General features: G+C 40.2%; 1 protein-coding gene across 1 annotated transcript in view; it reads left to right on the forward strand.

Moving 5' to 3' along the window:
* The window catches only part of ush2a (usherin), a 510724-nt gene that overhangs the window by 365609 nt on the left and 128585 nt on the right, over positions 1 to 16530 (forward strand). The window contains exons 48-49 of the mRNA XM_031902040.1: positions 4877 to 5045; positions 10399 to 10620. Coding sequence (XP_031757900.1) covers positions 4877 to 5045; positions 10399 to 10620 — 391 coding nt within the window. The remainder of the gene's footprint in view (positions 1 to 4876; positions 5046 to 10398; positions 10621 to 16530) is intronic.

Here is a 16530-nt window from a genome sequence, read left to right on the forward strand (position 1 = left end):
GACCCCCCTTAGCTCATAACAAGATAACAGGAAAATCGCAGAGTAAGGTTATTGTCAGGGTGGGCAGAAGGGAGAGCTCTGCCCGAAACCACCCACAATTCCAAAATCCTGTTAGAATGTCAGCCAGAACCCATCCCTACTATTGGTTTTTGGCCAGCCTACAACTACACATCACTATCTTCCATCTCATCCCTTGCATCGGCAACTATATAATATTAATATTATATATATATAAATTTGTCTTTACTCTCTATATCAATGTTCATCATACTTTTTTCAGTTCAAGCCCCTCTTGGACGTTCATCATTTGGTCAGGCCCCCTTTAGCTCATAACAAGATAACAGGAAAAACGCAGAGTAAGGTTATTGTCAGGGTGGGCAGAAGGGAGAGCTCAGCCCGAAACCACCCGCAATCCTGAATTCCTGTTAGAATGTCAGCCAGAACCCATCCTTCCTATTGGTTTTTGGCCAGCCTACAACTACACATCACTATCTTCCATCTCATCCCTTGCATCGGCAACTATATAATATTAATATTATATATATGAGCTTGTCTTTATTCTCTATATCAATGTTCATTATACTTTTTTCAGTTCAAGCCCCTCTTGGACGTTCATCATTTGGTCAGACCCCCCTTAGCTCATAACAAGATAACAGGAAAATCGTAGAGTAAGGTTATTGTCAGGGTGGGCAGAAGGGAGAGCTCAGCCCGAAACCACCCGCAATCCTGAATTCCTGTTAGAATGTCAGTCAGAACCCATCCTTCCTATTGGTATTTGGCCAGCCTACACATCACTAAGTTCCATCTCATCCCTTGCATCAGCAACCATACATATTAATACTATATATATACTTATATACTTTTATATACTTTTATAATACTATATATATACTATTCTTTACTCTCTATATCAATGTTCATCATACTTTTCAGTTCAATCCCCTCTTGGACGTTCATCATTTGGTAAAATATCAGTCACTCAGCCATAGTACTAAGACTATCTGTATTTAGAAGACAAAGGTATCACACCAAATCCCACCTTAATTGACTTTCAAGTTGGACTTTCAGGTGTATCTATAAAACCAAAGAGGCATTCTTCCCATGTTTAACATAACCGGATCTCTGGTTGAGCTTAACCCCAACTCACCGGGTGGTGAGTTGGGGTTAAGCTCAACCAGAGATCCAGTTATGTTAAAGCCCTACCATGGCTGCCCCACAGTTTGGGAATCCCCACTCTATACCTCTCTTTATTGTGCATCTCCTGCATTTCAATCAAGCTTACGTGCCTTTTCTTTTCTCCTCCTCTGCCATGCTTATTCGCTCAATCTCACTTATAGCGAATATCTGACGCTCAGCACATTATTCAGAGCAAGTGAGAGGGAGATTACCGCACTGTAACACAAAGCAATTACCTTTTTTGTATCAGTTTTAGTATAATTATTTATACTAGAGCAAACCGAAAGGCTGGCTAGACAAATTTATTAAATTGCCTGGTTAAATCACTTGATTCTGCTTTATAGAAAATCAATTTCTCTTCAGTCACAAGTGGGTGCTTGTTTACTTGACAAGTCACTGTGAAAGGACCCGCCATAATTTGTCAGGAGTATTCTTAAATTATTGTATTTTTTTTTCAGATTAATTCTCATATTAACTGCTGTTTAGGTTCTGGATCAATAAGGCAACCACACGGCGGGAGGCTACAAATGGTTTTTATTGACAAATTATACAGAAAAACTCGGCGTCGGTGGTACATTTTCGAGTAATGAAATAATGTAGCAATTTGTCAACAGCAACACAACCGACTCCATGACTCTCCTATTAGTATATTGAGAAAATGTGCCATCTATGCAGGCAGTAATTAAAAGCATGAATTATCGGAGCGTCGGGGGTAGAAATAGAAACGATTCCGTGGTGTTTTAGGTTTAGCCTTGGGTTGCAAACTGTAAAATGTCAAGCAAATAACACTCCTGAAACATTTGTTGTTCATAACGCTATTAGCCGCAATGATTCTGCATGATGTTTTGGTGCAGACAATTATGGAGTTCTAAATGAGATTATCATGTGTCAAATGGAAGGAAATGAACAACTCAGTGTTTAATTTAGCAGTAAGATGACAAAACGAGCTCTAAATATCCAGCACCAACCCAGGTTTAGTCTCTTTATACTCTATTAGTGTAATTACAAGTGTCCCTTTGATGGCCCAGCCATGCTATTAGACAGACAGTCTTACCACTCTGGCTATGTTTATTATACTTATATGTCTATAACGGAACGCTCTGCATATGGATACACACTGTTTATATTGGTATGAAACAAACACAAATAAGCCAACAAAGAGCAATTCCACAACATAGAGGCAGATGGATCAAAGACACATTGAATTAACACCACTATTGTGCCAGTGGAGTGGACAAGATAATATGCATTGGATTCAGAGAAATATGGCTGCTTGCTTTGAATAACTAATTTAATAAACTGGATTTCTCAAGTCAGCGTCAGCCCCTATAATTCAATTTAGACACATCAGCAGTTTTTTGGCTATCTCTCTTTCTGTACCCTTCACATTGAAAAATGGATGATGCTACAGTTTTATATAGAGGTGGAAACATCTTGCAAAAGTGCCTGTGAGAATAAGAATATATTTATACAGTATGAGTGTGTAGTTTCCACTTTTATTCCCCTGTGCTTTATTATTTATTTATTTTCTTCTATATGATTAAATATGTGTTGTAGCCTTTTGTTGTAATGTGTAGTTTAAACTCCAGAGAAATATTATTTAAATACTCATAAGGTGGGTGGGGGATCTTCCAGTGCCAATGTCACTGGGGCTACTGTCCCCTGTGTGCCCATCCTTTGATTCCCTTTAGGTCTTCTAGAGTTTTACTTGTGTGTTCTACACTGTAGGATAGGGTGTAGAGGCCAATTATGTATCCTGCACCCATAGATAGCAATATAATTCAACCTTGGAGCATTAATGAGGGATGCCAATAGGTAAGACCCAACAATTGAGAGGGCCTTCAATGAGAGATCCATATAGGTGAGACTCAACCTTTAAGAAGGGCTTTGCTAATGCATCCAAGTTGGTAAAACCTTGGAGAAGGTCATTATTAAGAGATACCAAGAGGTAAAACCCAACTTTGGATAAGTGCAATTCTGAAGAATCCCAACAGGTAGGACCCAACCTTGTAGGACGGCATTGCTGAGGGATCCCAGCAGGTAGGACCCAACCTTAAGGAAGGCCATTGCTAAGGGATCCTAACAGGTAAGACCCAACCTCGTAGAAGGGCATAGCTGAAAGATTCCAATAGGTACATTCTTAATGACAGAAAACTGATGGTAATGAATCACCCTATCCCAACTGAATATTAAAATAAAGCAATATATAAAGGCTAAAGATTTCCTGTAAAGAAATGTCCATCTTCTAGCCCAAATGGGAGATGTACTATTTCTGAAGATGCTTAATAAAAAAAGTTCTTTAATTTGCATTATGGTATTTAATCACTTGCAGTTACTTGCAGAACCGCTTGGCACCGGTTACAGAGGTCAATCATTTCTGTAGGTTGCAAAGGAACAGGGTCATAATAATTTGTGCAGTTTTAGGTTGTAAACAACAACCGGTAGCTAAAATGTTGACTCCTTGGGTTTTTACCTTAACGGGCCAATAAAAAAAATTTTTTTTTTACTTTTAAGGTTTGTGTCTGCTAATCTAACATCTATACATGAACTATTTTTGACAACAAATTATCTGAATATTACATAATTTATGAATGATATGTGTATCTCCCTAATTAAGTACAGGACCCCTTATCTGGAAACCCATTATCCAGAAAGTTCAGAATTACGGAAAGGCCATCTCCCATAGACTCCATTATAATCAAATAATAAAACAGTATCTGTACTTGATCCCAACTAAGATATAATTACCCCTTATTGGGGGCAGAACAGCCCTATTGGGTTTATTTCATGGTTAAATGATTCCCTTTTCTCTGTAATAATAAAACAGTACCTGTACTTGATCCCAACTAAGATATAATTACCCCTTATTGGGGCAGAACAGCCCTATTGGGTTTATTTAATGGTTAAATGATTCCCTTTTCTCTGTAATAATAAAACAGTACCTGTACTTGATCCCAACTAAGATATAATTACCCCTTATTGGGGGCAGAACAGCCCTATTGGGTTTATTTAATGGTTAAATGATTCCCTTTTCTCTGTAATAATAAAACAGTACCTGTACTTGATCCCAACTAAGATATAATTACCCCTTATTGGGGGCAGAACAGTCCTTTTGGGTTTATTTCATGGTTAAATGATTCCCTTTTCTCTGTAATAATAAAACAGTACCTGTACTTGATCCCAACTAAGATATAATTACCCCTTATTGGGGCAGAACAGTCCTATTGGGTTTATTTAATGGTTAAATGATTCCCTTTTCTCTGTAATAATAAAACAGTACCTGTACTTGATCCCAACTAAGATATAATTACCCCTTATTGGGGGCAAAACAATCCTATTGGGTTTAATTACTGTTTAAATAATGTTTTTAGCAGACTTTAGGAAGGAGATCCAAATTACCGAAAGATCCCTTATCTGGAAAACCCCAGGTCTCGAGCATTTAATGGGTCCCAAACCTGTACTAATAATGTTGCATAACTAATTTGTTTATATATTATCTGCTATACAATATTTCCCATTGGTGACACAGCAGATTATTAATATACACTGTATTATTGAAGCAAACACCCGGTTTGTGCCAGTGAAGGGTAACGGTACATTCGATTTAAATACATAGAAAAGCAGTTTGTCCTTTTAGTAATGTTGGTAAGACATTGGGCACCGATATGTGAATAAAAATCATTTGATGTCACTTTAATAGGAGTGTTGCAAAGGAGTCCTGCATAACAGACTGTCGGGATATGAATGTTGTGAGGAGAAATACATGGGGTCCGGCCAAAATTCTTCACTCATCTGCTGTGGTGATCAGAAGTATGTTGTCCAGCCAGAGCACCAGTGCTGCGGAGGATATTATACAAGAGTCAAAGCAGGTAACATCAGTGTCACGTTATAATTTGTTATCATTTATTACTTCTGCAGCCTTTTACAGTGATTTTACAACATCTAGTCCCTGCCCCAGTGGAGCTTACAATTTAAGATCCCTAGCGCATTTATACTATGGTCAAGAACAAACTGCCCTGGTCTGGAATGGAACCCAGGACTTCATGAAGCAATGAGTGCTGAGCCACCAAGCTGTCCATTAGATTGTATGTGCATTTAAATCATCGCTATATATTTCCCTTTGTGAATCTGGTGCTGCCATATCCCTTCCTACTGATATAGCACCCACATCCTAAAGACTGCCACGATACGGGTAATTTATTAAATGCAGGGCAGGGTGCAACGTGCAAAAACAGATGTGATCTGCTATGTTTTTACACTTTGCAATCTGCGCTGCACTTTAGAAACTTGATAAATGCAGAGCTACTTGTGTATGGCAGAGCTGTATTCATGATGGGTGGGTGGGGCAGACATGTTGGTGTCCCCCTTCTGCGTCCTTCTCATGTCCTTACGGGTCATTCTGATGCCCATGATATGGTTCACCAGTGGACGGAGATCACAGTAGAGCCTTGCTCCATGCTTTTATTCCCCTTAATGCTCTTACACTTCCATCCGCAGTCTCCAACCCAAGTGGTCGCAACCCATTTTATTTGTTCTACGTGACCTTATATGGAGTTCTCTTAAATTCTTCAACACCCAAATTCCAGAATTCTACAAGCCCAAAAAGTTGCCAATCTCTAATCCAGTGTAAAACTTTATTAAAATGCAACCCAAGGTTTCTGCTCTTTGGCAACAGACCCCAACAAATTCCTTTACCCCAAGAAAGTTTTTCTCAATGAACAATAAGGAACAATAAAGATTTTTGATGTTTTTCCAGTCCCACCAGAGCACAGTTCTAGGTCATTCATCCAAGTATGATTAGAAACCTGGCACGTCTAGGCTTAGTTCTCTCTTTAACATGTACTCTATCAAAGTCTAAAAGGGGTATGTAGAGTTGGGGTGTGTTAGGGGTCAGTCAGGTACCCATTTATAATATAAATTGGTGAAGTTAATGCTTTTAACCTTTGTAACGGTTTCTTTTCCAGGAGCACAACCAAATGGTTGACCTCAGGGGGGGTTAGGCTTAACCCAAAGAGTTTGATAGGCTCATAGGTTGAAATTCAGACTTAAGGAACCAAAAACAGGACATGTTTTCCATAAATGCAGATGAACAGACCACCGGGCAATAATTTCAAAAAGTTTTTGTTTGCCCCATACAACTGCCATATAAATGGGCTTCTGCAATATTAAATATACACAGAATGATACATGTAACTACCATACTGCAGACCCAGAGACTGCCAGAGGCCCAGGGGAGAGGGGGGCACGGGTGGGCACATGGTTCCTGCTGCCACTTACTTGTTCCTGCTCTGCCAGCTGCTGCCTCCATTCTGTCGAGGGCAAAAGCTGGGGGAGGGGTTGTTGTGTCAGATACAGAAGGTGTGAAGGGGGGGGGGGGGGTGCCCAGAAATGTTCTTTTAGTGGGGAGGGGACCGGCTTCCTACAGTCACATCACTAATGATACCCAGCAGCACACGGAGAAGAAAATTCTCATTATCACAATGAATATATAAATACTGTATGCCTCTCTAGTAATTCCAATCACTATTTATGCCTTTCTCTCTCTTATTTCTACATGAGCAAATAAATCCAAATCCAAATCGAAATAACTATGGATTAGGGTTTTGCTACTTATCCCTTTAATGTGCATATCCCTTTAAAGACTTATTTTTAAAGAATGATTGGATACTGAAAGCTGCATTCAGATCAGAATAGAAATACCGGAAGGGGACCTGTTATCCACAATGATTAGGCCTTGGGGTTTTTTGGATAAGGGGTTTTTCCCTAATTTGGATATCTATACAGGTATGGAACCCGTTATCCAGAATGCTCGGGACCAGGGGTTTTCCGGATAAGGGATCTTTCTGTAATTCGGATCACCTACCTTAAGTCTTCTAAAAAAAATATTTAAACAGTAATTAAACCCAATAGGATTGTTTTGGCTCCAATAAGGATTAATTATATCTTAGTTGGGATCAAGTACAGGTACTGTTTTATTATTACAGAGAAAAGGGAATCATTTAACCATTAAATAAACCCAATAGGGCTGTTCTGCCCCCAATAAGGGGTAATTATATCTTAGTTGGGATCAAGTACAGGTACTGTTTTATTATTACAGAGAAAAGGGAATCATTTAACCATTAAATAAACCCAATAGGGCTGTTCTGCCCCCAATAAGGGGTAATTATATCTTAGTTGGGATCCAGTACAGGTACTGTTTTATTATTACAGAGAAAAGGGAATCATTTAACCATGAAATAAACCCAATAGGGCTGTTCTGCCCCAATAAGGGGTAATTATATCTTAGTTGGGATCAAGTACAGGTACTGTGTTATTATTACAGAGAAAAGGGAATCATTTAACCATGAAATAAACCCAATAGGGCTGTTCTGCCCCAATAAGGGGTAATTATATCTTAGTTGGGATCAAGTACAGGTACTGTGTTATTATTACAGAGAAAAGGGAATCATTTAACCATGAAATAAACCCAATAGGGCTGTTCTGCCCCCAATAAGGGGTAATAATATCTTAGTTGGGATCAAGTACAGGTACTGTTTTATTATTACAGAGAAAAGGGAATCATTTAACCATGAAATAAACCCAATAGGGCTGTTCTGCCCCCAATAAGGGGTAATTATATCTTAGTTGGGATCAAGTACAGGTACTGTTTTATTATTACAGAGAAAAAATTAATTATTTGATAGTCTGTGGGAGATGGCCTTCACGTAATTTGTTTCCGTATAATGGATCCTATACCTGTATGTTAGATTATATCATGGTTTCGTTATGTCATCTGCTACTTTTACAGCCTTCTGGGTTGCAATAATCATTAGCTGGAATCACAGATGTAGGCAGCACAGACTGGATGGCAGCACTTCCAGCAAAAATACTTTTTTATGTGCAGAGGTAGTTGAAATTCTGCCAATTCATTCTTCACGTCCCGAGCTCTAAAAAAGAAAAAACTCTGGCAAAGGAATTCATATATCACAATATTCTGAATGCTACAATGATGTCATCAGAAAATGCTATCACACAGAAAAACCGGCAAAGGCAGTTAAATAGTCTCATTAATCTCAATGTGCGACGGAAAGATTCCATTTCGTAACCTCTATCTCCATCCAGTGGTCGATAATAACGAATTTTTGTATACGTCTAGATTGAAGGTATACGTTTGTACCGCCCGCAATAAAACGCAATCAACAACAAATGTATAAATAAAATATTGCCTTCGGTTGTTGGGCGCCGCTGTGGACGCCATATTTTGTCTTTGCCGGACTTAGTACGCTCATTGGACGATATGCCTGGTATAAATCCACTGCCTGAATACTTGAAAGTTCTGTTTATTTTCTTTTTATTCTTTGATGGTTTGTTTTAATAAGAGATCTATTTTCCATAAATTGTATCATTCCAATGTAACGCTTGTTTGTTGTGCTTCAATGAACCTTAAAGAACTTCAATTAAGTCAATTAGTTAAAGCTATTAAGGCCTTCTATTCCATTAGAGAGTACATTTGTGATCTCCCTGGTGTTCACCATATTAACTACTGAAAGACTAAATAGCAGCTTGAACAAAATCTATGTATTTGCTTTAAAATCAAACATGTCAGGATATACCACGGGCGTAGAGCTGGATGGTAGGAGACTAAAGGCTGCGTAACCTCAAGGGTACCTGAAAGTAGTTAGATTAAGAGTGGGAAGAATATTTATAGAAATCAGAACAATTTAAATAGTAACATAGTAAGTTAGGTTGAAAAAAGACACATCCATCACCTTCAACCATAATGCCTATATATAACCTGCCTAACTACTAGTTGATCCAGAGGAAGGCAAAAACCCCATCTGAAGCCTCTCTAATTTGCCGCAGAAGGGAAAAAAATCCTTCCTGGCTCCAAAAGGATTTATAAATACATATAAGGAATAACAGTGGATATATAATAATAATTTAATAATAATAAAAGCAAGTCTGTAGAACAGGCTAATGGTCACGGCAGGTGGAAGGCAAACAAGTCCATGTGACCAGACAGGGGTCGAACCAGGAGATCAGCAGAAATAATATCAGTACAGCAGTGCTGAAATATGGGAGGAATGCCATCCCTCGTAATGTGGGGTAATATGCAGGGGCGGGCCAAGCTGACTGGGCGCCCTAGGCAACCCGGTCGGCCAACTCCGCCCACCTCCCCGCCCCCCGAACGATGCATGCGCGCCAAAGCACAGGAGGCGGTGCAGGGGGGGCGGGGCGATTAGATCGGTCATTGCCTCCGCCGCTAATGACAAGCGGCGGAGGCAATGACAAAGTAGCACTAGGGGTAGGCAGCAGAGGTACCTCCCTGGTGCCCCTCAATCGTTGCGCCTAGGCAGCTGCCTCTTCTGCCTACCCCTAGTTCCGGCCCTGGTAATATGTAGAATATATATAGAATATGCTAGGACACAGTAGTCGTAAGTGTTAATTCTAGGGTCCCTACAGGCCACATTCTTAGGTAAATCTATGCATATTGAGCATCAAACTATTCATTAGAAGGAAATAGCAAATTGAGTATGTTTAAAAGAGGTGAAACCAGAAAGTGTTATTGGGTGAGGCTTATTATAATGGTGGGTGTGGCTTATAATGGTGGGTGTGGCTTAATGTTGGCACGCTGTGGCGCCCATAGCATTTCTCAATGTTTTTCAACCCAGTTCAAGCACTGAGGACAGGGTAGGAGAACCCTCATGCAGAAATTCAGGGGTCAGGACTCCTGGAACAAGGGCTTTAGCACCCAAGGACTTGCATGATCCAGCACAAGGGAAAGGAAGGGAAATGAAAAGAAAAGGGCAGGTTTAAATAGAATCTTACTGCCTGCAACTGAACCTAATGGGCCCACAAGTCTTATTGATGGAAAGCAGAGAAAGTGGTCATAAACATTACCTACAAGCCTAAAGTGGCTCAAGAGCATTGGCCTGTCAACATAAGGTCCCATGTCCCAGACCCGACAGGCCCTGACAATATTTACCAAAAAGCAACAGGGTTTTACTGTTTTCCCTTGGTGCCATTACTATTTTGAAGGGTTTCTGTCTGTATTGCTTTCCTTCAGAACAATTCATTGATATAGGTTATCTCTGAACTGGCTTTTTCAGTGGGCGTTTATGCTTAGTTGTACTTGATTGACTGGAGTGGAACTTGGTGAATAACTTACAATGTGTTGGATAACATTGTCCTGTATTTGGGGCTTGCTCTGTTTTACGCCTATATGTAACTTGTATTACCCAGGGGAGGTTTGCTGCTATGATATGCTACAGAACAGAGTAGCGGTTGGCCAGGGAGATTCCTGCTGTAACGGAATGCCATTTTCATCATCTGGAAGTCAAGTGTGTTGTGGCAACGCTCTGCAGGATGGCTTCAATCAACAGTGCTGTGGTGGAACGATGATGGGGAATGACTTCATTTGCTGTGGAGATAAAGAAAATGGTTCCATTTACCATCCATCTACAGGTTAGATGTCATTTATCAATGCTGTAATTTCCACAAAATAAGTTGTAGCTATAAAGCAAGCAGGAGTCAGTACTTGTTGTAAGTCAACTGTATTATTTAGATTGGCCTACAGCAGGGGTTGAGTTAGTTTAGGCCCCCTTGATGATCCAACATTTATGTAGGGCCCCATCTTAGCTTCTAACATGGTTAAAGATTTAGGAAAACATTAGTGTGTCAACCATTCAACCATACTTCTAAGAATATAAGGGGGCCAATCCCTCAGTTTGGGGACAATTGAACAAAAATGACTGCAGTAATTATGAAGACAGTCTATCTATTGCAGTTAGGTTGCTCCCTTGCAGACTCTGGAACAATAGTCACTGAATAGTCTCTAAAGCAATGATCTCCAATAAGTGGCTCACCACCCCCTTTGATGTTGCTCCCAGTGGCCTCGAAGTAGGTGCCGTTTTTAAATTTTAAGTTTTGGAAGCCCAGAGACACAGTTTTACTCCAAGCAGAGCCTCCTGCAGATCAGCAGGCCCCATGGGGCTACCAAATAGCCAATCACAGTTGGCCCCCAAAGAACTGTTTCTTGCTTGTGTGGCTCACCAATACTTTTTACATCTGCATGTGGGTCACAAGTAAAGAAGGTTGGGGATCCTTGCTCTAAAGAAAACCCAGAATAAAAATGGGACCACATAGCCTTTATTGTAACTTATAGGGTTTGCAGCACAATGGACGTTTTTTAGAAAAAAAAACCTCGGGGGACAAAAAATAGATGTGAGAGACAAAAAATAGACACGGGCGACAAAAAAGACGTGAGCGACAAATAAGACGCGAGCAACAAAAAAAATCTCACAACAAATGCGTTTTGCAAATATTTCGCCGTTTCCCGAATTTTATGGCGAAGCGAAATGGGACAGATTCGCTCATCACTACTTATCAGGTATTTGGATATCTGATCATAACCCCATAGTCTCATAACGCATAGTAACCAATAAGATTTTTATTTTTAATCGGATGACCAATAAATGCTACTTGCTGATTGGTTGCTTTGGGTAAGTAGTCCTGGGGAAGACTTTGTCCCATTCTGCCAGCATAGGATTGTCATAAGTTTGAGTCACACCAAGCTTTGGTCAGTGCCTGCTTGAAATGAATGGGAAGTTTGATGCTCCGAGGCACCCTACATGCAATGATACAGCTGTTGACTAGACAAGCCTTTCCCTGATACAAGAAACCAAGCAATGATCGTATGTCTGGCCTGAGTGATTTCTGAATGTCTAGGACTTAATAACATTGGGAAGAGATGGGCAAGGGCTGAAGATCTGCTGATTCAGTCAACCATGGGTAGATGGAAGCCATTATGTCTCCATGTATGAGACTCACACCCCATAGTCAAGCTCCAAGTCATAGACCTAAGCCAAGGGCTGGACTAGAACACCAGACTTCTGAAGGGTTACTGCCTTTTTATTCCATCAAAATCACATTTAATTTGGATGAAATCACTTGATATATAAACCCAAGCTCCACGTGTGAGGGGTAAAGGAGCCCTTATTAGTTAATTCAATTATTAATGTCCAGAAATAAAGTCTCCCTAATACCCCGCTAGGCTTCAAATACAAACAATATATCCGAGCGTTCAGCTATCCCTTAATGTGCGCTATTCTTTAGACTGCTCGACGCCAGCAGGAGTCCTTTAACAAAATCACATTGAATTGACTTTCTCACACCAAATCAAATCTACCACGTCCCAGTTCAGTTGTCTTTGTCAATATGTATTTTATAAATGGAGTGAATTAACAGATGCTGTTGGGAGAGAACTGCTGGGGCAGCATTTATGTTTTACGGCTCTCCCCGGGCAAATGAGTTGTGTAGAAGTGGAATAGAGGCACCAGGGGAAGGCGGTCATGTTTTGCATTTCAGCATGTGCATGAATACTTGATAAACAGCAATATCGTTATAACCCCTTCGCTTTGTTACTGATCCACTTACGTTGACTTTGTGTTTTGGGATAAATCTTGGGAGGATTTGGGAAAATGCAAAGTGTTCCACTATAGCTTGGCATTGAAAGCTGTACAGGTATAGGTTATCCAGAATGCTGGGGACCTGGGGTTTTCTGTAATTGGGATCAAGTACCGGTACTGTTTTATTATTACAGAGAAAAGGGAATCATTTAACCATTAAATAAACCCAATAGGGCTGTTCTGCCCCCAATAAGGGGTAATTATATCTTAGTTGGGATCAAGTACAGGTACTGTTTTATTATTACAGAGAAAAGGGGATCATTTAACCATGAAATAAACCCAATAGGGCTGTTCTGCCCTCAATAAGGGGTAATTATATCTTAGTTGGGGTCAAGTACAGGTACTGTTTTATTATTACAGAGAAAAGGGAATCATTTAACCATGAAATAAACCCAATAGGGCTGTTCTGCCCCCAATAAGGGGTAATTATATCTTAGTTGGGATCAAGTACAGGTACTGTTTTATTATTACAGAGAAAAGGGGATCATTTAACCATTAAATAAACCCAATAGGGCTGTTCTGCCCTCAATAAGGGGTAATTATATCTTAGTTGGGATCAAGTACAGGTACTGTTTTATTATTACAGAGAAAAGGGGATCATTTAACCATTAAATAAACCCAATAGGGCTGTTCTGCCCCCAATAAGGGGTAATTATATCTTAGTTGGGGTCAAGTACAGGTACTGTTTTATTATTACAGAGAAAAGGGGATCATTTAACCATTAAATAAACCCAATAGGGCTGTCTGCCCCAATAAGGGGTAATTATATCTTAGTTGGGGTCAAGTACAGGTACTGTTTTATTATTACAGGGAAAAGGGAATCATTTAACCATTAAATAAACCCAATAGGGCTGTTCTGCCCCCAATAAGGGGTAATTATATCTTAGTTGGGATCAAGTACAGGTACTGTTTTATTATTACAGAGAAAAGGGAATCATTTAACCATTAAATAAACCCAATAGGGCTGTTCTGCCCCCAATAAGGGGTAATTATATCTAGGGTTTATGTAGGCATAGTAGTGACACATTCCTTTTAAAACTTGGAAGATATCACTATCCCTTTAAACTGTTTTTATGTGCAAAGCATCCTTCATGTCTATTTTTATTTCATTTCTACTCCTTTATCAGTTCCTACTTCAAACAGTGGCCCCTGAGACTCTGCTGTAGCCCCTAGGTGGTCACTCTGTGTGGGTTTTTAGCCACTGTGCGTGACGATGGGATTAGGAACAAATAACACTTGACTGCTTTAGGCACCTTGACTACATCACTTGCAAACAAGGTGTTCTCATTGGCTTATATTCCAAGTACAGATTTATTAAGCAAATTACATGCTATAGATGTACATGTTAACTGCAAGACCAGAAACCAAACTGTTTGCAATAAACCAGAGTGATAAAGGGCAAATGGACCAAGTGGACTAAACAACATTAGGGTTCTTAGTATTAGGCCTAGGCATGGATTCACAGCGAATTTCCGCATTTCGCCATGGGCGAATTGTTTCGCGAAACTTCTGTGAAGATTCGCCATGGAAAAATTCGATCCGCGTAAAAAAATGTTGTCGGGCGTCAAATTGGGCGTGGTCGCATCCAAAAAGCGCAGGCGTTTCGCGGATTTTTCGCTGTTTCGCAAATTTTCTTGCCATTTCACGAATTTTATGGTGAAGCGAAATGGGACAGATTCACTCATCACTATCTATATATTATATGTTTATAGTTTTTGAATTATTTGTCTTTTTTCTTCTGCCTTTCTAACTGTCAGATGGGGGTCACTGACCCCGGAAGCCAAAAAAAAAAAAGATTATTGCTCTGTGAGGCTACAATTCTATTGTTATTGTTGCTTTTAATTAATTTTTTTTCTATTCAGGCCCTCTCCTATTCATCTTCCAGGATCTCATTCAAACAACTGCCTTGTTGCTAGAGTAAACTGGACCCTAGCAACCAGATAGCTGCTGAAATTCAACCAGATAGCTGCTGAAAACATATTTATGTTCTATTTGCAATTGGTTTTAACCTTTATGGTTTTTATAACAATTTAGCTTTTTGTGCAGCTGGTCTCCACTGGAATTTCAGCAGCTGTCTGGTTGCTAGGGTCCAGTTTACTCTAGCAACCAGGCAGTGGTTTGAATGAGAGCCTAGAAGATAAAAAGGAGAGGGACTGAATAGAAAAATAGAATTAATTAAAAGCAAAAATAACAATAGAATGTCAAGATCATACTAAAAGTTAGTTGAACCACCCGTTTAACCGTGAAGCCATGGACACAGCAGCTCTGAGGCAAAGTTTCTGAACCAAAAGCCTGTAATTAACTCTATGAAAACTGCAAATTTAATTAAAATTGACAAAAATAACTAAAAATAACAACAGGTTGCAAAAACGCTAAGAGGGAGTGTACTTTACCTTTTGTAGGGCAGTTTTAGTTCCCCTTTAATGTGAATAAGACATAAGAACCCATTGCGTAAATACAGAATAGAAAAGCAATACATTTTTAATATTCTCCGTTTCTCCATTAAGTTATTTAATATTAAATAAAGGGACAGAGGGAGACGTACCGGGGCAGACAGCTGACTAATCTGTTGAGTTTCTATTTATGAAGTCCCAGTCATTTTTATGACACCGAGGTTTGGCGGAACAAGGACAATTTAAAAACTCTTCTCTTTTATTATCCTATTTTACCCCAATGCCTACATCCTAAAACCTGCTGTTCCCACAGCTGTGATTCCCCGATCGGCAATACCTGCAAAATAAGCTTTCCAGCCAATGTGTCTAAATGGTGTATATTAGGCACCGGCTTAATATTCTGTGGGGCTTATGTGCTGGCTGGGAAGCTTATGCACTTTAATTCTAATGCTTCCTTTAAACCATTGGTTTTACAGATTTATTGAATTAGTCATTCATCAGCCAGCTGTGTTTATACATTCCTTCAGTTCTGTGATGAACATTAAATAATTGTTGGCAGGATTGCAGGAAAACGGCTTTTCTTTTTTTTTTTTTTTCCGCCAGTGTAATATATTTTCTCCTTGACTTTCCTGATAAAATGTTTTGCAATACTGCTTTCATATCATATATATTACAGGACAGAGGGAAGGAATAAGAAGACTCTAGTCAAAGGGGTCTGATTTATGAAACCTGGGTCCTGTGTTCTTGGGCAGCTTATATATTCTCTTTGTGTGCCACCAAAATATAAACCATTTGCCCTAACAGCCAACCCCTGGGGTGACTTGGAGCAGCACTGGTTGATACATTCATAAGAAGACACAACATCTGGTGGTGGGAACAGAGCATTTGTATGTATTTGTCCCCACCCTCCCCTCAATGCACAAAGTTTTTAACATATAGTTACATAGGGTTGAAAAAAGACCATCAAGTTCAACCCTTCCAAGTAAACCCAGCACACACAACCCACACCTACCAATCTATACACTCACATACATAAACTATATATACAACTATATTGTATTAGTATCAAAATAGCCTTGGGTACTCTGCTTGTTCAAGAACTCATCCAGGCCCCTCTTATAGGCATTAACAGAATCTGCCATTACCCCATCACTAGGAAGGGCATTCCCCAACCCCCTCACTGCCCTCACCGTGAGGAACCCCCTACCCAACATCCCCCGGCAGGGCATTCCCCAACCCCCTCACTGCCCTCACCGTGAGGAACCCCCTACCCAACATCCCCCGGCAGGGCATTCCCCAACCTCACTGCCCTCACCGTGAGGAACCCCCTACCCAACATCCCCCGGCAGGGCATTCCCCAACCTCACTGCCCTCACCGTGAGGAACCCCCTACCCAACATCCCCCGGCAGGGCATTCCCCAACCTCACTGCCCTCACCGTGAGGAACCCCCTACCCAACATCCCCCGGCAGGGCATTCCCCAACCCCCTCACTGCCCTCACTGTGAGGAACCCC

The sequence above is a fragment of the Xenopus tropicalis genome, chromosome 5 (genome assembly GCF_000004195.4).
Source record: "Xenopus tropicalis strain Nigerian chromosome 5, UCB_Xtro_10.0, whole genome shotgun sequence".
In the NCBI taxonomy this organism is placed as follows: Eukaryota; Metazoa; Chordata; class Amphibia; order Anura; family Pipidae; genus Xenopus; species Xenopus tropicalis.